At 45.0% G+C, this 25980-nt stretch overlaps 1 protein-coding gene across 5 annotated transcripts in view; it reads left to right on the forward strand.

Annotated features, from left to right (window-relative positions):
- The window catches only part of IKZF3 (IKAROS family zinc finger 3), a 93148-nt gene extending 71327 nt beyond the window's left edge, over window positions 1-21821 (forward strand). For 3 of the 5 annotated variants that reach the window (XM_004764633.3, XM_045069985.1, XM_013062605.2), the window contains 2 exons: window positions 2583-2699; window positions 15196-21821. In XM_004764633.3, the coding sequence (XP_004764690.1) occupies window positions 2583-2699; window positions 15196-15899 (821 nt within the window). In that variant the 3' untranslated portion in view covers window positions 15900-21821. Of the gene's footprint in view, window positions 1-116; window positions 2467-2582; window positions 2700-15195 lie in introns of those variants that run through there. The other 2 variants (XM_013062609.2, XM_045069984.1) reach the window with 2 other exon arrangements.
- The last annotated feature ends 4159 nt before the right edge of the window (window positions 21822-25980 follow it).

Here is a 25980-nt window from a genome sequence, read left to right on the forward strand (position 1 = left end):
TGGGGGTGGACTTAAAAATTCCCACAGGACTGTTTTTCATTCATGTTTCGCTGTAAAGCTTTCTGATAATAATACAGAGTTGGAAGGGGAGGTGGGAGGGGGAAAGGGGGGTTAACCTGGATTTAATCCCCTCAAAGTTGCTCAAACCAGAATGACTGTTCTCAGTCAAAGCACCACTTCACTGCCTCTCAGATGATTCTAAGAAAAAGTGTCTTTGTAACAGCCTCAGGAACTGATTTCAAATCCCAGGCCTTTGTCTTTCATCTCTCTGCTCTTGGGGCTCTGGGTAGTGCCACATCTGGTGGTGGTTTGTGTGAAAGGAAATAATATATATATAATAGTTTCCTGTTTGGTCATTTAAACCTATCCCTGTGCTGGACAGAATTTGACCCACTTCACTCAGTAACAAAATGCCCTGTCTCTAAAGTGCCCATTATTTGCAACAGCAGGTCAGCCAAAGTGATAGTGCTTTACCACCAAGCCCAAAGCTGCCCAGGCCCCCTATTCTAACCTTTACTGTTTTCATTTACACAAATAGTATTGTTAGTAACTGAACCCGGAGCCTGGGACTTACTTCTTTGAAGCATATAATTACATTTGACAAGAAACTCCCAAAGTCTAGTAAATATGGTCATTGTCCTTTTAATCCTTTTTGGAGCCAGATTTCATTTTATTCCTGAATTTAAAAACCATCAGCTTTATAATTTATTGTGCAATGACTGGGAACACAAACAAAAACATGCTAATAATAAAATAAAACATATTTAATATTTTGAATTCTCTTTCTTTAATTTGGCTTTAGTTTTCTTGCCCTGACAGTTTTCTTACTTGACAGTCTTGCCCTGGAGGTTTTTCACTTGTTTACTTGCAGAGGTGACTGTTTTTTTTTTTCCCTCTCTGGACATGTCAGTTTGTGGTACTGAATGTCTGAGAGGACCATAGAATTCGTGACATTATTTCTGTATATTAGAATCTCTTCACACAGCAAACTCTTCAACTACAGAATGATCACTGACCATTCCTAAAACTGTGCATATGTTTGGGGGAAAAATCTATTCTGCAACCATCACTTCTTTTTATTCTAGTCTCTTAAGCTAATTTCAATTTCTTCCTCCTTAGAGATGTTAGAAATGTATGGATACATCATTTTAGTTTGGTTCTGCTGAAATGTTTATGTTAAAACAGAAAGAAATGTTTGTAGTAACACAATATGAATGTGTAGGACAGGAGTGAGCAAACTGTGACCCTTGGGCCAAATGTAGGCAGCAGACAGTGTGCAGAGGTTTTTACATTTTTAAAGTGTAGTGGGTTGGGGGAAAAACCAAAGAATATGGAACAGAGACTAGATGTGTCCCACAAAATTTAAAGTATTTACTATCTGGCCCTTTACAGAAAAGTTTGCAGATCTGCAGCTTGGGCTGGCATCATGTGTTCAGGTTCAAAGCCTTAACATTTAGAGCAGCTGGTATCTCTTTGAACTTTAGGCTTGGACTCTTATGGACTACTGCCTGCTGTACCAGGGTAAATTATACTCTATTTATTCTAGTGTACTATTTAGTTGACTAGATGTTAGTACTATTTATATAATCTAGTGGTTTCCAATTCTGGCTGCATTTTAAAATCATCTGGAGAGCTTTAAAAATACTGTTGCCTAGGCGCCTACCCCAGAGATCCTGATTTCAGGATCTGAAGGAGAACCTGGGCATAGGTGTTTTCCTACATTCTCTTCAGAAAGATTGATTCTAATGTTCAAGCAGGTCTGAGAACCACAGGCCTAAACCACTTAATGGTCTATTCATGGATTAACAACTAGACCATATTCTTAGGCAGTTTTTATTCACATTGTTCATTAGAAATATAATAAAGATGAATTATACAAATTGCTCTTTAATTTCAAAACAGAAGTGTTGCTCAGGGAAATTTTAGCTGAGATAACTTTGAAATGTGAGGAGCATATGAAACAGATAATGCAGAGCCCAGAGAAATAGAATTTAAAAGATAGGAACTGAAAGGAACATGCCGGGAAAAAAAAGAAAAGAAAAGAAAAAAAAACCACTAAAAATCTCAATACACAAATCACTGAGTAGATTTCTTGCTGTCTGGGTAAGTGTATCTATTTTCAAAAGTGCTATTAACATAAACAGAGCAGTAAATCTGGGGCACCATACTTTTTTTTTTTTTAAGTTGTTAAGAAGAATTATATCAGTCTGCAGGTGTCACACGCAGTTACTCAGAATCAGAAAGAAGGCTGATCAGGGGTTAGAAGATCTCCATCTATCTATCTTTTTGCAACCAACCACGTCCAGGCTGTTTATTTAATACTTCCTCTTGCTAATGAAGATACTCGTTGGGGATGGGTCGGGCTTTTCCATCTCAGCATAAGACTGCAAGATTTGAACGTGCCCTGGTGCTGGCTTCACTGACCACAGCAGGTACCCCAGGCAAGAATCTGAGCAGTAATAACAGGTAACAACAGAGTGTGCATCAGATCTCTGACACTTTTCCTTCCATTTTATTTCCTTTTTCTCCCTCATTTACCACCGTGTTCTTTTCCCTCTTCTTTTTACATTTTTCCAAACCAGCAAGTGCGGAGGCAAGACACATCAAAGCAGAGATGGGAAGTGAAAGAGCTCTCGTTCTGGACAGATTAGCAAGCAATGTGGCAAAACGAAAAAGCTCAATGCCTCAGAAATTCATTGGTAAGAATACGAGCCTTTTTCCTGCTGTTGTTAGTAGATAGTTTAAATGAGATAACGTAGGATGCTTATATACTACACAGGCCCTTAATCTCTGTTAAAATAAGATAATTGGTTTTCCATTATACACGTTTATTCTTCGTGCTTCATTTTGATAACTAGGGCAAATAGAACAGAATACTTTAACTGAATAATCTTAACTCCTGATGGTGGGAGTATTTGACATCCAATTTCCTAAATGGAGTTGGTGTTAAAAATGCTGTTCCTTCCTCTTTATTCTGAATGACATATGTTGCATGAGAGAGTTTAGGCAATTGACACCAGTAAGATGTTTGAGATAGCATTTTTGTAATCTTTTGTAATTATATTTTACAAGTGGGTTCCGTAATCATGCCCCAACTTTTTTCACGTTCTAAAACTAATTGCCATACTTTCCCTTTTTCTTTTTTCATACTTTCTTGAATTTAATTGAAGATTGGCTTTAAGAGAAAGTTGGGAAAACATAGATTTAAATAACAAGTCTGGATTCAATCATTTGTCTCACTGGAGTTAATTTTTTTGCCACCGGTTTTCACATTGTCAAATAATATAGCAGAATGAAATGGCAAAGAAAGAATTATATTCTTTAAAGTGTTCAGGCTGCTGAACGGCAGAGATGTTTTGCCCAGCTCTCCCAGATGTTTACATGAATGTGACCATGGTATTTAAAATAGATTTGTATTTGTAAAGGGGGCAGCTGAATTGAATGTATCAGTTTTGCTATAAACTGAAATTTGGTGATATCAAACAAAAATAGTTATCACACGAAAATAGATCTCCCTCAAAACCAGTAGAATTTTAGAAACCTGTCAATCTCTTTTTCCAAAGCTATTTGGTGCTGCTGATGTCTTACTACAATCCTTTTGTGCTTAATTCTTTTCAGTAGCTTTTATAGATACTAAGTACCTGCCTAGTTTTTAAATCTGGTTAAATTTTATTCTGGTCTAGATCTTTTTTTACAGGCAGATATTTTATATGCATTATAGAAAGAACTAATATATTTTTAAATTACCTAGGTAAATATTTATGCTTGTTTAAGTGCTTATGCCTTATTTATTTTATTGTGATTAGCTGGAGAGTTTTGTATCCTTTTAATCACTTAAAGAATTGTGTCAGACTGAATAAAGTTGGTGCATTTCAGTTTAGAGAGACACACCCCTCCACCCCCCACCCCTGTTACCATCTTCCCCCTCCTTTGTGAGAAATGTCAGGGGGCGTGTAGTGACCTTCATTTGGGGTTTAGGAGCAGTGGATCAAGTGGGCCAATTGTGATTCCAAGACATGATCTTAAGACATTGCTCATACATCTTTTGATTTCCACTTCTGTGAAGAAGTTCTGACTGGAGTCAGAACAAAGCAAAGTAGAGGTTTTTATTCTGTAAGTGTAATTTACTTTGTAATTTGATTTGGGGACAGTTTTGACTCTAGAAATGCCTGTACTTGATGTGGAGAGGGACATGGGGAGAAATGGGCAAGGAAAAAAAAATGTGAAGTGACTCAATTTCAATGGAATTATGGTCAAGGCTCTTTGGTCTAAGAGAACTAACATAAGAAAGAAGATGCTTGGTTCCTGTAGCTGTCCTACACCTATATAGTTGCTTTGTTGTTGTTGTTTTGTTTTGTTTTTTTAAGACTTTGTTTATTTGACAGAGATGCAGCGAGAGAGGGAACACAAGCAGGGAAAGTGGGAGAGGGAGAAGAAGGCTTCCCGCTGAGCAGGGAGCCCAGTGTGGGGCTCCATCCAAGGACCCCGGGATCATGACCTGAGCTGAAGGCAGACACTTAACGACTAAGCCACCCAGGCACCCTGTTTTGTTTTAAGATTTATCCATTTATTTGATAGAGAGCACAAACAGGGGGAGCAACAGGCAGAGGGAGAGGGAGAAGCAGAGAGCCCTGATGCAGGGCTCCATCCCAGGACCCTAGGATCATGACCTGAGCCAAAGGCAGATATTTAACCAACTGAGCCACCCAGACGCCCCTGTCCTAACCTATAGTTGAGCTGAAACCCTACTTAATATAATAAAATTTGCTGTGATATTTTCATGGGTTTAAGAAAACACATTTCCTGGGATGCCTGGGTGGCTCAGTTGGTTGGACGACTGCCTTCGGCTCAGGTCATGATCCCGGAGTCCTGGGATCGAGTCCCACATCGGGCTCCCAGCTCCATGGGAAGTCTGCTTCTCCCTCTGACCTTCTCCTCTCTCATGCTCTCTCTCACTGTCTCTCTCTCAAATAAATAAATAAATAAAACTTAAAAAAAAAAAAGAAAAGAAAACACATTTCCTGTGTCCAAGTCCATACCATTCTGCTTGTTGCATCAGGGATCTGTTCCATTTGTTACCCTTGTAAGCAGAGGATTTTTACTCCTTCATTTCCAGACTCAGGAGAGATGCTTACAGGTACTGATGTCTATCATCTTCAGAACCATTATGTTCTCTCTATGCTGGAATCAGGAAACCTAGTAAGAGTTAGCTCTTGATTTAAGCTGAGGTAGCAACTTCAGGGCTTCAGGGCCCTGAGTAACCAGGGGAAATTTTGTTTGGTAAATTTGGTATTGCATAGTAGGAAGAACACTGGATTTGAAGCCAAATGACCCAGGTTCCGATTCTAGCTCAGTCATTTCTTAACTGTGTCTGTTTAGACAAATCACATAACCTTTCTGGGCCTCTGTTTACTCATCTGTGAAATGAGGAGACTGAATAGGTGATGAGGTGATCGGGAATGTCCCTCCCAGCTCTCTCATTCTACAAGTCTGCACGATGAATTAGCAAAGGCTGCAATTATGAATACCATTTTGTGTTTCTAAGCCCATATGTGTAGATTCAGGTAACTGTTTTCTCAAGGTTATACAGGCAACATGTTTATGTTATGAACCATGTCATATACTTTAGGTTTTTTGTGGGGTTTTTTGTTGTTGTTGTTTTTTAGGAAGGTGTGGTTAAATCTGGGAATCTGTAAAACAGCTGCATTAGCCCAACATTCATCTCTTTTACTGAGGCCATTCATTACTGCTTGTTCATTTGCTCTCTCACCCACCCATTCATTCCCTTCTGGAAGTGGCGACAGCGCTCCTGCCATATCCACGATGTTCTTGTTCCTAAGCCCTGTTCTAATCTTTTGGAATTAGCTTATAACCTGAACCTCCCTTTTGGAGATCGTTTTCAAATAAAGGAAACCCCTTGAGTCATTTAATAGAATCAACCTTTTCCAGAGAAAACAGTAATACTGGGGAGAGAGAAGGAGCATTTTGACCCTGAATGGGATGAAGAGCTGCAGAACATACAGGGCTAATGTTTTCCCTCCTCTTCTCTCCTGTCTCCTGTATTTCCTCTCCACGGCGCCGTCTTCTGAAAAGATTCAGCTGCCAGAGAAATGGCAAAAAGTAAAGTGTGAAGGAAGAATGAGTCACTCCCTTTAATCCTTGCTGACAGTTGCACAGCATTCAGACCAACCTTGGCTTCCCTGACCTCTTGAACTATGAGGGTAAAGGTGAAATTATGCCTTCAGGGCAGCCTGCTACTTTTTCAGCAGGCTCAAGAGAACTACCAGTAGGTAGCATTTTTCACACATTAGAAGTGAACTGAGGAAGAGAGACAGATTGGGTTAAGTCTAAGTGCATTTAGAAACACAAAAACACTCCTCTATTGAAGAGTAAAAGTACAATTAAATTGCCCATGTAGATGAAAAATAAAATCCTTTCTTTCTTAATTCTCCAAGAAATTTTGTTTCATTCTCTGTGTTTAGACATAAATTGACATACCTTCATTAGAAATCAGCATCTTTACATCATCAAAATAATTCTTCATTGCTCTTTTAGCACCTAACCCTCTTAAAAGTTGTCCTTTCTCTGCATCTTATTCTCCTATTATAAACTTGTTTGACTAGACTTCTAACTAGGCCATCTTCAAATACTTGGCTCAAAATAGAGGCCAGATTTCTCTCCTGGAGGGAGGAGGAAAATGACTACATTTCTGCATATTTCTTTTTCTGATTTTCATTCTTTCTCCAAAAACAGATGTGTTATTCCGACCAAAGTGGTTACCATAGCATCTCCTTATTATTTTTAATTTTATGTATTATTTTATTAAAGGAAGTTTGCATGTTGAAAAGAACATGAAAAAAGATCTCACTCACCCGCGGTAAACATGTTAGTGAGGTTTTGACACTTCAACAAACACCATCAATTCTCCCTGTGAAGTAACTAATGAGAAATTGTCTGCTTTGGTTAACAGAGCGGCAGGAAGCAGTTTGAATACCCGTTTCTAACAGCAAAAAGTATCTTCTACTACCCCTTCCCGAAGGGCTGAAATTATAATCCTATAAGTACTACAGAATCATAACGTTTTAGAGCTTGAAGGGATATCAGGAACACCCAGCAGAGGTCTTTTCCCAGGGAAGGAGAGAGGATTGGAGAGATGGAGAGATGCACCTAGCGGTGACAGAGCAGGGTAAGGACCAAAGGCCTACGACGAGCTACAGTCCAAGGCCTTCCTGCCCTGGGAGGTCACCCTGAGCAGCATGTGTCATGTGTGCTGCACCAAGGCTCTGGACAGAGAGGAATGTAGTCACTGAAAGCTGGTGGAAGAAAAAGCCCCTGAAGAAGGGTGGTCATTTCCCGCCCAGAGGGTGTATTTTCTTGAGAAAAGTAGTTTTCCCCTGGTGACTCCATCGGAACTGGTGACACCCGAATAGCTTGTCTCGTAGAGGACAAGGCTTCTGCCCCAACAGAACATGGTCTTCACCTCAGTTTTCCTCACCCCACGCCACCCCATGGCTCTCTCTGTGTTTGCTCTCCTTCCTGCCTATTCTGTGGCTCCCTTCTACTTTCCTCCTCCTGAAAGAAATGTTAGTCACTTTACTCTCATTTAGCTTGAGAGCAGAGCCATCACCTCACAGATATTCCATTTACCCTCCTGCCTGGTCCCCAACTCTTTTGTAAGCGTTAGTGCACATGGGAGATGGCATGAAGGTACAGTTCAGGGATGCCTGGGTGGCTCAGTGGGTTAAGGCCTCTGCCTTCGGCTCAGGTCATGGTCTCAGGGTCCTGGAAGCAAGCCCTGTGTCAGGCTCTCTGCTTACTTGTGATCTCTCTCTCTGTCACATAAATAAATAAAATCTTTAAAAAGAAAAAAAAAAGAAAAAGAAGGTACAGTTCAGTGACTTGAAGAAACTTAAAAAGAAAACCCAAGTATTTCCCATCACCCCTCATGGTGCCTATAATAGTGGAAATGTGTTATATTTCTAAAGTTCAAATCATCCCCCTCCCCTTCAAAAAACCTTTCAGTGGCTTCCCATTGGAATAAAATCTGAACCACCCAGGTGTTCTGAGCCTTGCACAATCTGTCTCCAAGTTACCTTTTCTAAATTTATCATTTCAGCCAACTAATCTTTTAATTCAGCCACAGTGAACTACTTGCACTTCTGTGTAATACTTTCCCTTTTGTATGTAATGGTTCTGTCCAGGCTGTCTGTCTGGAATGCCCTCCCTCCCATCTGCCCTTAAAAGTACACACAGAAAAAAAGAAAAAAAAAGCACATGTGGTTGGAGTGCCTGTTAGGCATCCAGCTCTTGGTTTCGGCTTAGGTGGTGATCTTGTGTCCTGGGATGGAGCCCTGCTTGAGGCTCCACACTTGGTGACAAGTCTGCCTAGGACTCTCTCTCCTCCCTCTGCCCCTCCCCCTCTAAAACAAATAAATAAATCTTTATTTGTTTTATTTTTTAAAATATTTTATTTATTTTGAGAGAGAGAGAGAGAGAGCAGAGGGAGAGGCAGAGGCAGAGGCAGAATCCCCACTGAGCAGGGAGCTCGACATACGGCTTGATCCCAGGGCCCTGAGATCATGACCTGAACTGAAAGCAGACCTTTAACTGACTGAGCCACCCAGGAGCCCCAATAAATAAATCTTTTTTTAAAGATTTTATTTATTTATTTGTGAGAGAGAGCACAAGCAGATAGAGTGGCAGACATAGGCAGAGAGAGAAGCAGGCTCCCCGCTGAGCAAGGAGCCCCATGGAGGACTGGAGCCAAGGGCAGTGGCTTAACCGACTGAGCCAACCAGGCATCCTAAATCTCTTAAAAAAAAAAAAAAAAAGGATTCCCCGGGTGGCTCACTTGGTTAAGTGGCTGCCTTTGGCTCAGGTCATGATCCCAGCATCCTGGGATTGAGTCCCACATCACACTCCTTGCTCAGCAGGAAGCCTGCTTCTCCCTCTGCCTCTCCCTCCCACTCTGTCTGCCTGTGCTCACTCTCTCTGACAAATAAATAAATAAAATCTTTAAAAAAAAAAAAAAAAAGTACACGTGGTCTACATTCCCATAGTCTCCTGAGTTCTCTTTCTGCTCTGTTCTCCCACTGTACTCAGGATGAGTTTAACAGTTTGTTGTGATGTACAGAACTGTCTCCACCACCACCACTGCCACCTCCTCAGATTACAAGGAGAGTTTTAAAAATAAACGTAATATTTGTCCCACATTACTTGGCATATTTGAGAAGCTGTATTTTTCTCTCTTCACTTTGTTGACTATACTTTGTCCCACCACATAGTTTTAGGGGTACCAATTTGTAATGAAATTGTGTAAATGCTGCATCTCCTGTTGGACTGTAGTTCTGTTTGTACTCCTCAAAGCACCTAACATGGTGTGAGGCTAATAATAATAGTAATAATAAAAGATCTAGCACTTACTGAGTGCTTACATATGCTAGGCACTCTGTTAAGCACATACAAACACCACAGCAACTCTGTGCATCATAGATATTTCTTGAATGCACGGTGCTGGTCCACATGGAACAAAGCACAGTTGCTTGTCCACTGCTTATGGGACGATCCCAGCAGAGAATCTGAAGCCACTCCCAGTGGTGAGATTGTGCAGCCATGGTAGCAGCCAGGAAACATCACTTAAAGCTCAAGCACAGGGGCACCCAGGTGTCTCAGTCAGTTAAGCATCTGACTCTTGAATTCAGCTCAGGTCATGATCTCAAGAGACGTGAGATAGAGCCCCACGTCCGGCTCCACACTGGGCATGGAACCTGCTTAAGATCCTCTCTCTCCCTCTCCCTGGTAAGACACAGACAGATTATATATATTGGCCCTTAGGCTGCATCCTAGTTCTCCATTTACTAACTAAGTGACCTTGGCAAGTTAACCTGTTTGTAGGTTAGGCTTTTCATCTGACTCAGAGATGCTAATTCATTTTATGCAAGAAGTACCTAGGACAATACTGGATATATAGTAAATGCTCAATAAATCATAGCTGTTCTTGGTAGCAGTATATATAAGGCAGAGTGCTAGATAGCGTGAAGTATAAAAACCAGAGGTAAACAGATTAGGGTGGTGGATCTTGTCACTCGGCCCCAAAGGCAGAGGTCTGAATTCACGTGCTCAGTTAAGGTCCCTTTTAGCTCTAGGTGGTGATTCTGTACTTTCAAGTTGGCACTTGGAAGCCAACAACCATACATCCTCTCCCCAGTGCAGCTCTTCGGGTCAGCCAGTTACTCGGTTTAAAGTTACCAAAGCCTTGGGGCGCCTGGGTGGCTCAGTGGGTTAAAGCCTCTGCTCAGATCATGATCCCAGGGTCCTGGGTTAGGCCACATATTGGGCTCTCTGCTCAGCGGGGAGCCTGCTTCCCCCTCTCTCTTTGCCTGTCTCTCTGCCTACTTGTGATCTCTGTCAAATAAATAAATAAAATCTTTAAAATCTTTACCAAAGCCTTGATGGTAGGGATGGACACCTTAAAAAAAAAAAAAAATAGCACAGGTAAGGAATGGTCCTGGTTCTTAAAGTCAGGACTTGCTGTTGCCAGTTGTGATCAGAAGGAAACCTCTAATTCAGCCTGAAGCTGCGATCATTAATCATTCAAAGGTGTGGTATGATTCTGACTACAAGCTGGACTAGAGGCTCCGTGCAGGTTTGGGAGAAGTTATACTCTTGTGGTTTGACTAACCTTTTTTATGAGTGTGTTACTAAAGAAACGTGAGCTGTTGGCTTTTCAATTACTGTAGCTTACCCCTTCTGGGTTTCATACACATTGAGTCATCGTGTCTACAGGTGACTGATAATCATCTGCACTACTCAAGTTACCGTAACTCAGAGATGAGGGGATCTGATGATTGCAGGTTGCATGCACGTGAAGATCTGAGGCTCTCCTGTCTTCACAATGAACAATGGTCTGCCTTAACCACAGAACTCAGTCACATATTTCCACTCATCCAGGGGTGTATTTTCCTCTTACTGTTTTGTCTCTTACAACTTGAGCATTCAGCTGTCTTCTGACATGTGCTGCAGGTGGGAGAGACTGTGAAACTGTAGGTCTAGTTCAGTAAAGCAAACTCTTGGGAGAAAGGATAAAAGCAGAGTTTGTGATGTGCCTGCCCCACCCCGGAAACTTTCTGGAACCTCTCCGTTAGACAAAAAGATAAAAACATTCTCAGGGGACCCTGGTATTTGAGGAGCAGAGTAGAGCCAGCCACACTGGGAAATCATCAATGACCTCGAAAAGGCCAAGAAACCAAAGTTCATTATTTCTGTGTCACTTTCAGGGGAATGAATATTTGTGACCTTAGCTGGCTTTCATGTTCTCAGCCTCACTCTTTCAAACACCTTTGATCAAAGATATATCCAATCTGGAAGTTGAAAATAGGAACCACTGGTGACCTTGGAAAAGGTCTACTTTCCTGTTGTTTTTCATTGAGTTGCTAAGGCAGGGTATTTTTCTTTGCAGATTTTTTTCTAGAAACTGTCAGGTTGGCCTTAAGATAGTGTGGACACAGGACAAATCCATCTTACTCGATTAGATCTTTTAGCTGGTCTTTCTGGCTCCAGTTCCTCATTGTTCTGGTCTTACACTTGGTTCTTCCAGTAATATTTGGAAAATAACATTTTGATGCAAGCCTACCTTGCTTAAGGGCATGAAGCGGTTTGCTCTTTGTTCAAATCTAATCATATGGTTGGTCATTCAGAATGCCCATCTTTTGGTTCTACCACGTGTTAACTTTTTTCAATATCTCCCTAAATCTGGGATGCAAAGTGCCAGGAAGCCCACAGGGCAAGAAAATTATTTTGTTTTTAAGTTCTCTCTCAATCTCCCTGATTATACCAAGGAAAAAGATTTAGACTTAATTTGATGTTAGTCTTCTTTCAAACTGATCTCACAATTGGTAATCTCTGTTTTTAACAAAGAGAGGGGTTCTTTGTGTCCAGGTATTCACAATATATGATCAAAACTTAAATAAATCTCTCTGTTTCCTTATCTTTCTTCTTTCTTTTTTTTTTTTTTTTAAGATTTTATTTAGGGGCACCTGGGTGACTCAGTGGGTTAAAGCCTCTGCCTTCGGGTCAGGTCATGGTCTCAAGGTCCTGGGATGGAGTCCCGCATCTGGGCTCTCTGCTCAGTGGGGAGCCTGCTTCCCCTTCTCTTCTACCTGCCTCTCTGCCTACTTGTGATCTCTCTCTCTGTCAAAATAAATAAATAACAATTTTAAAAAAAGATTTTATTTATTTTGGGCTCCTGGGTGGCTCAGTTGGTTAAGCCTCTGCCTTCAGCTCAGGTCATGATCTGAGAGTCCAGAGATCAAGTTCTGCAATGAGGGGGGGGGGTCCCTGCTCAGCGGGAAGTCTGTTTCTCCCTCTGCCCCTCCCCCCTGTTTGTGAGCTCACACATGCTCCCTCTCAAAAATAAATTTTAAAATGTTTTTTAGGGACGCCTAGGTGGCTCAGTTGGTTAAGCAGCTGCCTTCGGCTCAGGTCATGATCCCAGCGTCCTGGGATCGAGTCCCACATCGGGCTCCTTGCTCCGCGGGGAGCCTGCTTCCTCCTCTGACTCTGCCTTCCACTCTGTCTGCTTGTGCTCGCTCTCTCTCTCTCTGACAAATAAATAAATAAAATCTTTAAAAATAATAAAATAAAATAAAATTTTTTTTAAAAAAAGGAAATTTATTTTAGCCAGAAAGAAAGGAAGGAAGGAAGGAAGAGAGAGAGGGGGGCAGAAAGAGAGGAAGGAAGAAAGAAAGGAAGAAGAAAAAAGAAAGAGAAGGAAAGAAAGAAAAAAAATGTGAGCTCACTGCAACAAAACAAAACACTGTCACATTTACCAGGTGCTTTCTATATATCAGGCATTGTTCCATGCACTTCTCAGTGACCGTGGGAGGTAGATACAATTATTATCCCATTACACATGAGGACACGGAGCCACAGACATGTCAAATAACTAGCCCAAGGCCATCCAACGAGTAACTGATGAGCCAGTGTCAGATCCAGTCCACGTGATCCAAGAACCCAGGCATTCAACCACCACATTACCCTGAGGTGTCAGTATTGCAGAATGTGAAGGAATAAGTGAAGTTTGAAAATTCTGTATTTCATACTTCCAGATACAGCTACAGCCAGACTCTCTTACTCTTCCCTGGTCATGTGCTATGTAGTCCCACTTCCCTGCCTTCAGTCAGGCTCCTCCCTCGATTGTCTTGTTGACCTCTCTGAAAATCTAAGTTGTACTAGTAATATTGACTCTTCTCAAAATCTCGGTTTTCTAAGAAATGCTTTCCCTGTCCCAGGTACTCCTGAATTTTTTGCACTTCCTTAACACTTAAATATGCAATTTACACCAACCTGCTGTAATCGTGCCTTATAATTCTTTTTACAGAAGACATGTTACTCCCCTGCTTAAGTGCCTCAAACATGGCATTTAGAATAAAATCAGGGGTTCCTGGGTGGCTCAGTTGGTTAAGGGTCCAACTCTTGATTTCGGCTCAGATCTTGATCTCAGGGTCATGAGATTGAGCCCTTTGTCAGACTCTGCCCTCAATGTGGAGTCTGCTTGAGATTCTCTCTCTTCCTCTGCCCCTCTCCCCGTTTGCACCCATGAGTGCTCTCCTCCCCACCTCTCAAAATAAATAAAGTCTTAAAAAAAAGTGAATAAAATCAAAGGTCCCCACAGAGCAGGACAACTCTTTCACAACTTCTAACATTTATTTTTTTTCCAATTCCACGGATACAGGTCTTGTTTCTCTCCCACTAAGTTGGAAATTCCTCAAGAACAGGAACTGGTTTTTCCAATTATTTTGTTTCCTTGTGTTCTTTCATTATTGGACCCTTTACTGTGTGGCAGTGACAGGTCTGGGAACCATAACATGCCTAGGGAGTGTGGCAGAAGAGAGGATATGGTTCAGCAAATCTCTCCAGAATCTAGTGTCTGCAGAATGGAAAAGCATTAGCAATATGGTAGCCTCACTTTCAGTACCTGACACATCCTGCTTTCTCTGCCTTCTACCAGCCACTCACCACCGAGCACATCTGCCATCACGGCAGACCCTGCTCCTGCCTTCCCTGTGGCCAGAGAGCCTCTGTTTTCTAACAAACACCCACACGCCCCAAAGGTGGCTAAACTCTGTTTTCAGAATTTCTCAGCAGTTTGACATGAGCAGTAGGAGAGGGTGACCACAAATAAATTTTTCAGTTAAATGTGAGATGGGCCCAGGGCGCCTGGGAGGCTCAGTGGGTTAAAGCCTCTGTCTTCGGCTCAGGTCACGATCCCAGGGTTCTGGGATCGAGCCTTCCATCAGTGGGGAAGCGAGTCTTCCATCTTTGCTCAGCCGGGAGCCTGCTTCCCTTCCTCTCTCTCTGCCTGCCTCTCTGCCTACTTGTGATCTCTGTCTGTCAAATAAATAAATAAAGTCTTTAAAAAAAAAAAATGTGAGATGGGCCCTAATGATCATATGTGTATCAATGATACTGTTTTTTTTTTTTTCAAGCAAAATAATAATGTACTTTATAAAAGGGACAAAGACCATGATCTTTCAAGAAAACTTTTCTAAAACTTTCTACATTTGAAGTTCTTTTACTAAATCTCGGTCTGGTGACGATGTGTTTGGGGAGTGATAAGTTGGAGGTTTGGGGGCTATTTTTTCTGCCTCTGTAGCTATTTAAAAAGCTGCCGAGGCCAGTTGCTGAGTGTCTCCACTTCTTGCAGCACTTCCGTCCCCCGAGCTCCCTTGTATTACAAGCAGAAAATAACAAGCACAATAATAGTTTGGGAATTGACTGGGTGCTGAGAGGCCATGGACAGTCGGAGTGCACAGGTGGCCACGCTCCTGCACAGGGGCAGCTCCCTGGCTCCCTGGCACCCTGCCCTGTTGTCCTCTTGTTTCTTTTTCTCTGCTTTTCTCCAGCACACCCCTCTGATGTGAGCGGTAGAAACAGCTCACATTGTAGCTTCAGCTTAACAACATCTCTGACTTCCCCCTTTTGCCTACTGGCTTAGTTCATTTTGACTATCCAAATGTGTGCTGTCAGCCACTGTCCCTTGAGATTGTCCCCAGCTCCGAATGGAAGCATCCTGCCTGGGCTGGGTGTTCTTAAGCAAGCCGCATGTCTTTCCTCCCTTTTCAAGGATTCCGGAAGATTATTGAACAAGCTCTGCCTTTGTGTTCTTCCTCTTATAATTCTTTCTTTCACTTCTAGGTGAGAAGCGTCACTGCTTTGACGTCAACTATAATCCTAGCTATATGTACGAGAAAGAGAGTGAGATAATCCAGACCCGGATGATGGACCAAGCCATCAATAATGCCATCAGCTACCTTGGTGCTGAAGCCCTGCGCCCCTTGGTCCAGACCCCACCTGCTCCCACCTCAGAGATGGTTCCAGTAATTAGCAGTATGTATCCGATAGCCCTCACCCGTGCCGAAATGCCAAACGGTACCCCCCAAGACCTAGAAAAGAAGAATATCCACCTGCCAGAGAAGAGCTTGCCCTCTGAAAGAGGCCTCTCCCCCAACAATAGTGGCCATGACTCCACGGACACTGACAGCAACCACGAAGAACGCCAGAATCACATCTACCAGCAAAATCACATGGTCCCCGCTAGGGTCCGCAATGGGATACCACTTCTGAAGGAGGTCCCCCGCTCTTATGAACTCCTCAAGCCCCCACCCATCTGTCCGAGAGACTCCATCAAAGTGATCAGCAAAGAAGGGGAGGTGATGGATGTGTATCGGTGTGACCACTGTCGAGTCCTCTTCCTGGATTACGTGATGTTCACTATTCACATGGGTTGCCACGGCTTTCGTGACCCTTTTGAGTGTAACATGTGCGGATATCGAAGCCATGATCGGTATGAGTTCTCATCTCACATAGCCAGAGGAGAGCACAGAGCCATGCTAAAGTGAACATCTGGTCCCAGAGATGATTTATGCCTGAGGATTCAACATAATTTGTAAAAACCGACACCCCGCCTAACAAGCTATTCTCCAAACAAACTCAGTTCCAAACCCCTTTCCATACCACTTTTAGTGTCCAAAGGGTCAAGTTCACATGGACAACAGAGAAATGCTGTCTTCATTGAGAAATTGTTTGCTTTTATATCATGTTATCATTTTTGTGAGACCTTTGTTTTCTCATCGGGGACTTGAGTTTTTATGACATTTAAAAGCCATTGAAGTATTTGGTCATTACCTTTTGCAGCAATAGAACAAGCAGTCCTTGGAGTTTGTTGCCAGTCAAAAGAGTCCCCCAGCTGTGCTGCATGAGACATTCTTTCTGAGATACAGTGCCATATGTGGAAAAGTCATACACCCAGGTCCATAAGAAGAGCTCACCAGCTAACTTCGGTGGGAAGACATGCCCTTCTGCACTTAACAGAGGCTGAAAGTCTAGGATATAATCTCCTCATCCCTAATTAGAGTCTAATAGTAAGGAAAAGAACAGTGATAAAATAAGTATCTGTTACCAGTTCCTGAAGACCCCAGTCTCCAAGCAGCAGACCCATTTCTTATCACACAAGGAAAAAAAAAAAATCAAGTTATTCGATGATACTTCTGCTTCTAGCCTCCCATACCAATTAAAAAACTGCTTTGGGTTAAACCAGTCCTGTATAAGAGAAATTCTATACCAGAAGAACTAATGGTTTTAAACATAGACTATCATTGAAACTTCACAAAGTTGTCTGTTAAGGCATACATTTCCTGTCGTTGAAATTGGCAGAACTGGACTCTGAGGGGGAAATAGTTCAGCAGCAGGAGGAGAGGGGCAGCTCTGTGAACGTTCTTGGTCTCCTTCACGGAGCATTAGTATACAGACCTAAGGCACACTTGCCGATAATTTTTTTTTTTTTGACAGAAAATAGACAATCCAAAAAGCATGACTTAGTCTCCCCTTTCCCACAGGAGATGAATGAGGGACAGATATCATGAGTATTGTCTGGTTCAGTGTTAAGCTTCCTGAAGAAGTGAAGAGAGGCGTACCCCTGCTAACAGGTTCTCCTTCATCAAGGCGGATAAGGTTTTCTCCCTGTTTTAAGCTGCTGTATGCCAGGAAGATTCCTGAAAGTCTGCTCTTGGCTCTGCAGATCTATTGGCCAGCTTTGTCATTAATTATGAGAGATATGCTATCAAGGAAAAGTGCAGGGATAATTGTAAAATTAGTACTGCAGTAGAGGTCCCAAGATCTGTTTGCAAATTCCATATTGGCTGCTAATTAGCTATATGACTTTGGGCAAATCACTAAACTCTTAAAACTAAGTTTCTTTAACAATAAAGAATTGGGCTTAAACGCTCTCTAAGGTCCCTTCCAGCTTTAAATTTATGTGATTATGCTGTAGCTTCAGTTATCTTTTAAGCCTTTTCATGTATGGGTACTAAGCAGGAGAATATGTATGTGAATACCTGTTTCACATTTCTTTGGTGTGAAAATGGTAGTGTTAAATTTTTCCTTTAACTACTGAGTTGTGAATGTGAAGAGGATGGTGGGGAGGAACAAAAAACAGGAAGGTATTTTGATCTTGCCCCAAAGTGTACACACAAAGTGGCACCTGCAGCTGCTTACCAAAGCCTTTTTTTTTTTTTTTCTTTTTTAAGAACTGGTGTTAGAATAAATTCTGCTTCCAGGGACAACTTCATGGAATCTGTTTACAAATCGAGAGTAGTTTTATGCACACTTCTACCAGAGTCAAGAATCCCCAATTCCTGTTAGATTTGCATTTTACGTATCTGCCTTGGTATTTCAAAAGGGCTTAGGCATTAGATTCAAACTCAACTAACTTATGTGCTGCCAGTAATTAAAATGTTCCCCCTCAGACTGCACAAATGGCTTAGCCTTCTTTGTAGCATGGTGTCTGTCTCAGGAAAACAGATTTTGTGAAATTCCATGGTAACAGTCCCAACATGTTTGAGATTTCGGCTAAAAGACTGGATGTATTTCAGTTCGTAGTCCTCAGCATTTCACTGTATTTCCGTAATCCTAGACTCCAAGCTACGCCAGATTACTGACACGCATTGTGGCAGAGTTGCTCCTTGTTATACTCTTGAAATGCCACACGTCCTGCTGACTCTTCAGGGGACAAAAGAAAGAGAATTTGGTTGGAGAGAAAACTGGGGAAAGCAAGCATTTCCAACAGATTAGTGGGAAAGTCTTTCTGAAGAAACCAGTGTTGGCTCCTTAAGATAGTGAAAGAGGCCCATCCCACTAAGCTGGGGACTTTTTTTTTTTTTTTTTTTTTTTTTGAAGACATGCCTCATTTTCCCTGTGACTAACAGATTTTCTGAATGATTTCCATTCTTCTGAGGTCAGTTTTCTAAGCGCAGTGACCACTCACAAATGCTACTTTCATTGTAGCCTTCTGGGCCTAGCTGGGGCACACAGAGTGCAGAGAAAATTTGTATATGCAAACTGCACGTTTGTAAACCATCAAGTTGAACCAGGTAGTATGTAGTGGCTATCACCACACTGGTAAACATGTCCTTCTGTAAGGCACCGCTTATGTCAATAAATGCCCTTTCCCTGTGCTGGGGGTCGGGGAGAGGGTGAAGGACAATCTTAGCATGGTCGCTTAAAGAGAAGGGCAGAGTCAGGATTCACATCCAACCACATTGGACAGTGAGGTCCTGCAGCAGCCTGTAGATCTGAGCTGTCTGTCACTTCCCACCACACACCCAGGGGGCCACAATCCAGGGAATAACCAACCCCACGAAAAGTTCCCTTGCAGCCAAGGTGACAGAATTGGGATGAGGGGGGAAGGGAAGGGAATTGGCTCTCCAGATGTTCCTCATCACTCCTCTTGAATTGCTGCACAGGTACTTCCTACTGGCAAGAACTAAACAGAAGTGTCTCCCCCATTACTTCCACCACCACTACCAGGGGAAAAAAAGATATAGATAAATCCACCAGCCTTTAGATTCCTTAAGTCATTCTCCCTAAAAGATCCTTGCTTGACACAGATAAGCTAACTAATCTTTTCCCTTATTACCGACTCTGAACTGTTCCTGACGCAGCTTCTGACTTTGTCAGTGACAACTTTTCTCACCCTTTAAATGCAGTGCTTAACATTTTGCTAGGCCCATATTCACAGTGGCCCAGATATAAAGTGACCTCAGATTTCTTTTGCAAAGAAAAAAAGCACAAAATTTTGCTCAGTTGAAACACTGTGTTATGAACAAATCTCACACCAACATAGTTTTTCCAAGTAGTCTCTGTATCACCATTCTTACTCTCCTCCTCTGCTTTTTCCCCTCTGCCAAATGTGAGGTTTAGCATGTTTTAAAGGAAAAAGCCCAACACAGGCAGTAAGATCATAATGGAAATATTAAATGGTTAGTGTCCGGGGCGCCTTGGTGGCTCAGTGCGTTAAACCGCTGCCTTCGGCTCAGGTCATGATCTCAGGGTCCTGGGATCGAGTCCCGCATCGGCCTCTCTGCTCAGCAGGGAGCCTGCTTCTCGCTCTCTCTCTCTCTGCCTGCCTCTCCGTCTACTTGTGATCTCTGTCTGTCAAATAAATAAATAAATCTTTAAAAAAATAAAATAAAATAAATGGCTACTATCCTAACTTTAAAGTGTACCCCACAGATAACAGATCCATTGGTCTCTAGTGGAGATCTAGAAACCAAACCACTCAAGATTTGAACCTTCAGAGACAGCCAAGTTCTTTCACAAAGACTTGGAATTGAGATTTAAGAGCTAAAGACAAGAAAGTGGAGTGAATGGGGCGCCTGGGTGGCTCAGTGGGTTAAAACCTCGGCCTTTGGCTCACGTCATGATCCCAGGTCCTGGGATCAAGCCCTGCATTGGGCTCCCTGCTCAGCAGGGAAGCCTGCTTCCCTTCCTCTCTCTCTGCTTGCCTCTCTGCCTACTTGTGATCTCTGTCTGTCAAATAAATAAATAAAAATCTTAAAAAATAAAAAATAAAAAGATAGTGGAGCAAGGTAAATTTTGTCCTAGAAAATACCATCAGGCTTTGCAGAGGAAGATAAGAGATACACAATGATGTCTCTTCTCTTTTAAAGAATTGGGAGCTATTTTTATGCTCAGAGAGTATAGATCAGAGAACCTCTCTCTATAGGCAGAGTTCAGAAAAACAATGGATTTGGGACTTAAGTGCCTGTAAAGAAGACAATTTTGGCCTGAAACCAAAGGCTAGACCTGGGCCACCCTAGGAAAAGGATTCTGTTCTCTAAAGCTGAAGGACTGAATGGTTCTCTGAATGATCAGTGAAGCCAGGGCTGGAACCATTTTCTCTAAGGACCGTGGACTCAGAAGAGCCCTCAAGAGAAGTGTAGGCTTCAGACTTGCATGAGCTCAGAACACAGGACGGTAGCTCCATTCACCCAAGCTGTAGATAGTGTGTACCCCACCATGCCGTCAACATGATAACCAGGTCTTTGGACTTTGAAAAAGCTGAATGCAAGTTTCCTCTGAATATTACAAGACTGGACTATTGTATACATTGATGTTGATTGAGCTGACGTTTGAAAATGGAATGTTAATGTTTTGATTAAAAAATGTAAGGATGTAGTATCTACCTCCCGAGTATGTTATGAGCTCTTAGGTAATTTTGTCTAGGGGATGGTGTTACTGGGCAGGGGCTGTTTGAGATGGTTACAAGTTTTCTACTGTATGCACTATATGTGAATTGAAAGACATGGAGATATTCAAAGGCCATTCTAGGACTATGATTCAGTAATTCAGTAGCCAGTGGAGGCCTTTAATCTCAAACACAGAGTTTCCTTCATGTTATTTTAATGTGTAAGAGTAAAGAATATGCTGACAATTAGAACCAGTATAAGTGAACTTCATGCTAAAGATACTTCATGACATTGTAGCCAGGGAAGTAGAATGGCTTTGCTCCCTCCCTGTCTCATGAGCTCTCGACTATCGACTCCCCAAGTAACTTAGAGTTTCCTCAAATGGTCCTCACTGTCCATCTCCCTGTTGACCCTACTCTAGAAATCCTGGAGAGCATCCCAAAATGTCACCCACCTCCTCTCAAGCATGTGGGACCTAGCTTCTGAAGTTACTTTGCTTCTTCCTCTCCTAAATAGACTGAGAACAGATATTTTAACACTTTAGGAAAATGGGGCAGCATTCAAAATGATCCCAGTGCCAGTGACTCATTTATACAAGGACTTTTCCAGGTTAGCAAACAAAAACCCTTTTTGGTGGGCCTGCTTCTGTGGGTTCACAGAAACCAAATTACTGTGGGTTGCAAAGAATTAGCAGGTCATTTGAAAAGCAGACATCTCTTCACCCAGACTGTGGTTTTGCATGTTCAGGTTCTCAGTCTATGAGCTTTGGTGAGGGATCATTTTGGCTACTGGAAAAACCATAGGTTATTTTTAATTTCTGGTTGCCAAAGCCACCACACGTGTGGTCTGTGGATGACCCTTGTCTGCAGAATGGCGGAGGAAGAAGGGAACCTGGTTTGGGGGTTCAAAGGGGCTCAGGGTGGCCTTCCCCCAGGGAGGAAGGGAGGGAGGCCTTGCCGAGTGGTTTTGACACGGCCTGTGCTCATAACATTCTCATCTGGGTTTCTCAGAAATGCCCTATCTGCCCAGCAGTGACCTTCCCTCTTAACTCCTCTTGAGTTTTACCCAGAGTCCAACCATTGGGAGCACTATAAGGTGTCCTACTCCTCTGTAAAGACTGTTTAAAGAAAGTCAGCTTCTGAAATGTAGCAATGCTAACCTTGCTAGAACCATAATGAGTGCACAGTCACATTAAAAAAACAAAAACAAAAAAACCCTGCTGATAGATTTCAAGGTTTCTGTATCATGTTTGATTTTTACACTGAGAAATAAAAAATACTGGTGTGTTTAAAATTAGTCATTGTGCATGCCTATCATTTGTAGTTGTCAGAAAATGGAAGGGTTTAATTTTGCCTCTAAGACTTTTTTTTTTTTTAAAGATTTTATTTATTTATTTATTTATTTGACAGAGAGAGAGAGAGAGAGAGAGAGACAGTGAGAGCAGGAACACAAGCCGGGGGAGCAGGAGAGGGAGAAGCAAGCTTCCTGCCAAGCAGGTGCTTGGCCGGATGCAGGGCTCCAGATCCCAGGACCCTGGGATCATGAACTGAGCCAAAGGCAGATGCTTAACTACTGAGCCACCCAGGCGCCCCTAGGACTATTTTCTTAATTTAGCCCCTCTGGCTATTTCTTAGTCCAAGTACCAAGGTAAACAAATTACCACCAAAATAAGGCATCTGTTCTGATGCCTTGCTGAGCCTGCCATTGGCATCCTCTTGCTGGCTCCCAGCCCCCTAGAGTGGGATACTGGTTCCACTGGCCCTTAGCTCTCTAAGGGGGCCCGAGAAATTTGGGAACTGGATTTAGCAGGATCAACACCGCAGTGTCTCCCAGTTCCAAGACACAGCTCTGCCCTTGCTCTCAGCAGAGGCTATTTCTAGAAGATAGACATGTCCTGGCTTTTTCATCTCTGGGGTCTCAGAAACATCCAAATTTCTTGGGAATCTGGGAAATTCAAGCGCCATCACTAAACTCAGCCACACTTACCTTTTTACTTTTTTTTTTTTTTTAAAGAAGATTTTAAGTAATCTCTACACACAATGTGGGGCTCAAACTTACAACCCCAAGATCAGGAGTCACATGCTCTACTGAATGAGCCAGCCAGGGGCCCCAGCTGCATTTAAATATAGTCTTAAGATACTTGGAGGCCTAAACCTAAGGCGCTGAAGACAAAGTCCTAGGAGAATGACATAAAAATTATCCAGCTTTCTCCCTGACTTGCTGTCTTCTGTTCTCTCTTAGAACATATCAGTAAAGAGTCTAGGAGATGATCTGGCCTTCAGCTCAGCCTCTTCCAAAACATCTTCCCTTTCCCCTCCTTTGTGAGCGAGGCAGGAAGAAGCCATTTCTGAAGTTTAGGGTTAACAAAGATGGGGTCGGGTTGGTGGCAGCCTCCTCCCACAGGGCCAGATTGTTGGGAGGTCCTCCAGCAGGTTTTGCAGTCCCAGCGCTCAGGGCAGGGAGAGAGGAATTGTGTTGCTGCCTGCCTTTTTAGTGTAACACTAAATACATTGCAGAGTGGTCTATGGGTGGCTAAGTCCCAGCCTTAGAGAGAGTGGTATGTGGCCCTCCTCCTCCCCACTCCCTTCCCAAAGCAAAAGCAGCTCCAAGAGTAAGCAAGACCGGTAGACCTGTTCCTAGTTGCCAGTGAGTAATGGAGACAGCCCGGGGACTGGCTGGGCTTCCAGCCTAAGGACAGTTTCCTTTCCTAATTCTTGGGAACTCATGTGACACTTCAGAGGGTAGTGGGCCTAGCAGGGGAGGCCACCCCACACCTGCACATTCTTCCTCCCCCTCCCCCATCCCTCAACACAACCAGGCCAAACCTCCACCTGCAGGCAACTGCCATCCAAGGGCAAGCAGGGGGACAAGGACCTGTGTCTCTTCCCTCACCTCCTGTTCCCTAGCACCCGGAGTTTGAGGAAAAGCCAGAAGAGAGCTCAGGGAAGGCCAGGAATGCTGAGGGCTGGTTGGGGAGTGAGCGGGGCTGGGGATACCAGTTCTGGCTGGGGAGCATTCCCGGTCAGACAGTTGTTTGCATAAAAGCCAAAAGCCACTGCACCTGGGGTGGGGAGGCCCTCTGGGGAGGTACTCCCTGGCTTGGGGGAGAGGGGGAAGGAAGGTGTCATGGAAAGTCCCTGAAGGACACGGGGTGTTGAATTTGCTGCGGTTTTGTTTTTAACTCTGTCCTGACCCGTGAAGTAGGCAGCTGCCTCCCTGCCCCCCAAATAACAGATCTTCCCCCAGAAGAACATGAATTTACCCAAGGAAAGAGCACTGCAGTGGAAAGTATGGAGGTTAGAGGACCTGTGGGTGATGTAGGCTGCCCCCGTTCCCCAGGACTGAAGGGGCAGGAAGCCCTCCAGCAGTCAGGCCCCCCCATCACCGGCCCACCCCGCAGGCCCCCTAGAAGAGCTGCCTAGTCAAATAAACCACAGCCCTGGGGGCGGCTGGTGGGAACTAGGGGGGCAGATGCCACCTCCTCCCCAGACTTGTCCTTCCACCAGGTCAATCCCCATCCCACCCCCACTGGATTAATCTCAGCACCTCAACCTCCCTGTCACTCACAGGCCCTAGCCACCCTCCCGAGACTCTTGGGGTTGGGGAGAAGGGTACAGGGTCAATGAATAAAGCAAATGACAACCCGGTGCAGACTCCAGCTCAGTGTCTGGACTCCTGGCTTCCAACCCCAGCCTTGTCACTCTCTCGGTGACCCTGGACACTTCCATTTCCCTCTCCCGGCCTTAATTTTTCCCTGGAACTGGATCTTCTCAAGTTCCTTCCAACGGAGACTAAGCCTAGCCTCGACCCCATGGCTCCAGCCAGGCCCTTCCTCTAACTCCAGAAAGAAGAGGAGAGAAAGAGGGTCCTGTGCCCTCTCCCTTCTCTCCCCATCACACTCAGGCACTGAGGGAGGTGGGGCCCTGGAAGCAAGAGTTATGGCGGCCTATGATCTCCCCAAGTGGCCACGTTGTAAACCATTCTGTGAAAGTCCAATCCTGGCCCACAGGAGTCTGGGGGACAGGGAGGTGACAGTGGAATTGTGGCCTCGGAATATGGGCACGGAGCCTGGGTCTTAACTCCCGGCCCCGGCCTCTCTCAGGTTCTCTGAATTCTGCGTGGACTCAGACACCAGATTCCCGGGTTGGGAGTGCCCAGGCGAGGATAGCGAAGGCCAGGCGGAGGGGGAAGGGGTGCGGTGCGAGGTGGGAGCTGAGGGGGGGTGTGAGGGGAGGGGCAGCTGCACTTCTGAGAAACAGCTCGGCGTCTCAGCAGCCCGCAGCCTAACCCCCTGCCTGCGGCTTCACAGCTCGCTCCTCCTGCCGCCCACGCCGCTCGGGGCCTCTCCGGGGGTCGACAGCCCCCGCGGAGGCGGCTGCTGGGGAGGAGCGGTAGCTCCGGGGACAGCGTGGTGGAACCCGTGGCGTGGGGTGGGGGTGGAAAATGCAGGGAGGCATGGGGCGCGTGACACCCGGGGGTAAAAGGCCATCCCTCCTCCGGGGTCCTGAGCGCCAGCCCTCCGCACGCCTGTGTGTCCCCCCCCCTCCTCCACCCCCACCCCAGATGCTGTCCCTTCACACCGGGGTGGGATCCAGAAGTGAAACTGCTCCGGGTCACAGCCCAGCGCCGCCGCTGCGCCCCGCCCCGCCCTTCCGGGCACTGCAACCCCGCAGGATCTCCCAGGGCTCGGGCGACTGCCGGGGAGGAAACTGGGGGAGGGGAAGGGGAAGTGCCCCGCGGGGCAGTCTGCAGAGCGCGGCCTTCTCTCCTGGGGGTGCCCGCGCGTAACCACGAGTGGGAACCTCGAGAGGCGTCGACCTGCGCAGCGGGAGTCAAGGGGCGGCGCCTGCACTTCCCGCCACGGCCACTGGGTGTCACTGCCGCCGCGCGGCTGAGAGGCTCGGACGCCGTCAGGAGGCGGGGGCGCGGGTCCCGAGGAACCAGAGCGTCCGGCCCGCGGCGCCCACCAGGTCCTGCCCCGCCTTCGCCGTTGAGGTCCCGAGAAGCTTGGCTGCGGCGCTCAGGCCTCCCTCCCCGCCTGGCGTCCGGAGGCCCCCACGCAGCCCACCAACTCGAGTGAAGAACAACCTAACTCCTTGCCCCGAGACGAACGGGCCTACGGCTGTGGCGCCAAGCGAGCCTCCTTCCCTGGGGACCGGGGACCGAAGCGCGTACTCTGCGGCCCCCGAGCGCGCCCTCTGGAGAAGCGGGCCGGACTTACCCAGCGCCCGCAGCCCCTAGACGGCTCGGCGCCCTTCCGTCCAGCAACCGCGCGCAGGCCGCGGGAAGAAGGGAGCCCAGGGGCGGGCAGCGGGGGCAGGGTGGGGGACCTGAGCGTTCCGCACGTGCTGGGGGACCAGAGCGACGGCGGGATCCTCACTCCGACTCCTGCCTCGTCCGACTCAGGTCTCGCCTTACTCATGCCGCTGCCCTTCCCACCACCACCGCCAGCTCG

Source organism: Mustela putorius, unplaced genomic scaffold, assembly GCF_011764305.1.
Source record: "Mustela putorius furo isolate JIRA1106 unplaced genomic scaffold, ASM1176430v1.1 tig00003962_pilon_pilon_pilon, whole genome shotgun sequence".
In the NCBI taxonomy this organism is placed as follows: domain Eukaryota; kingdom Metazoa; phylum Chordata; class Mammalia; order Carnivora; family Mustelidae; genus Mustela; species Mustela putorius.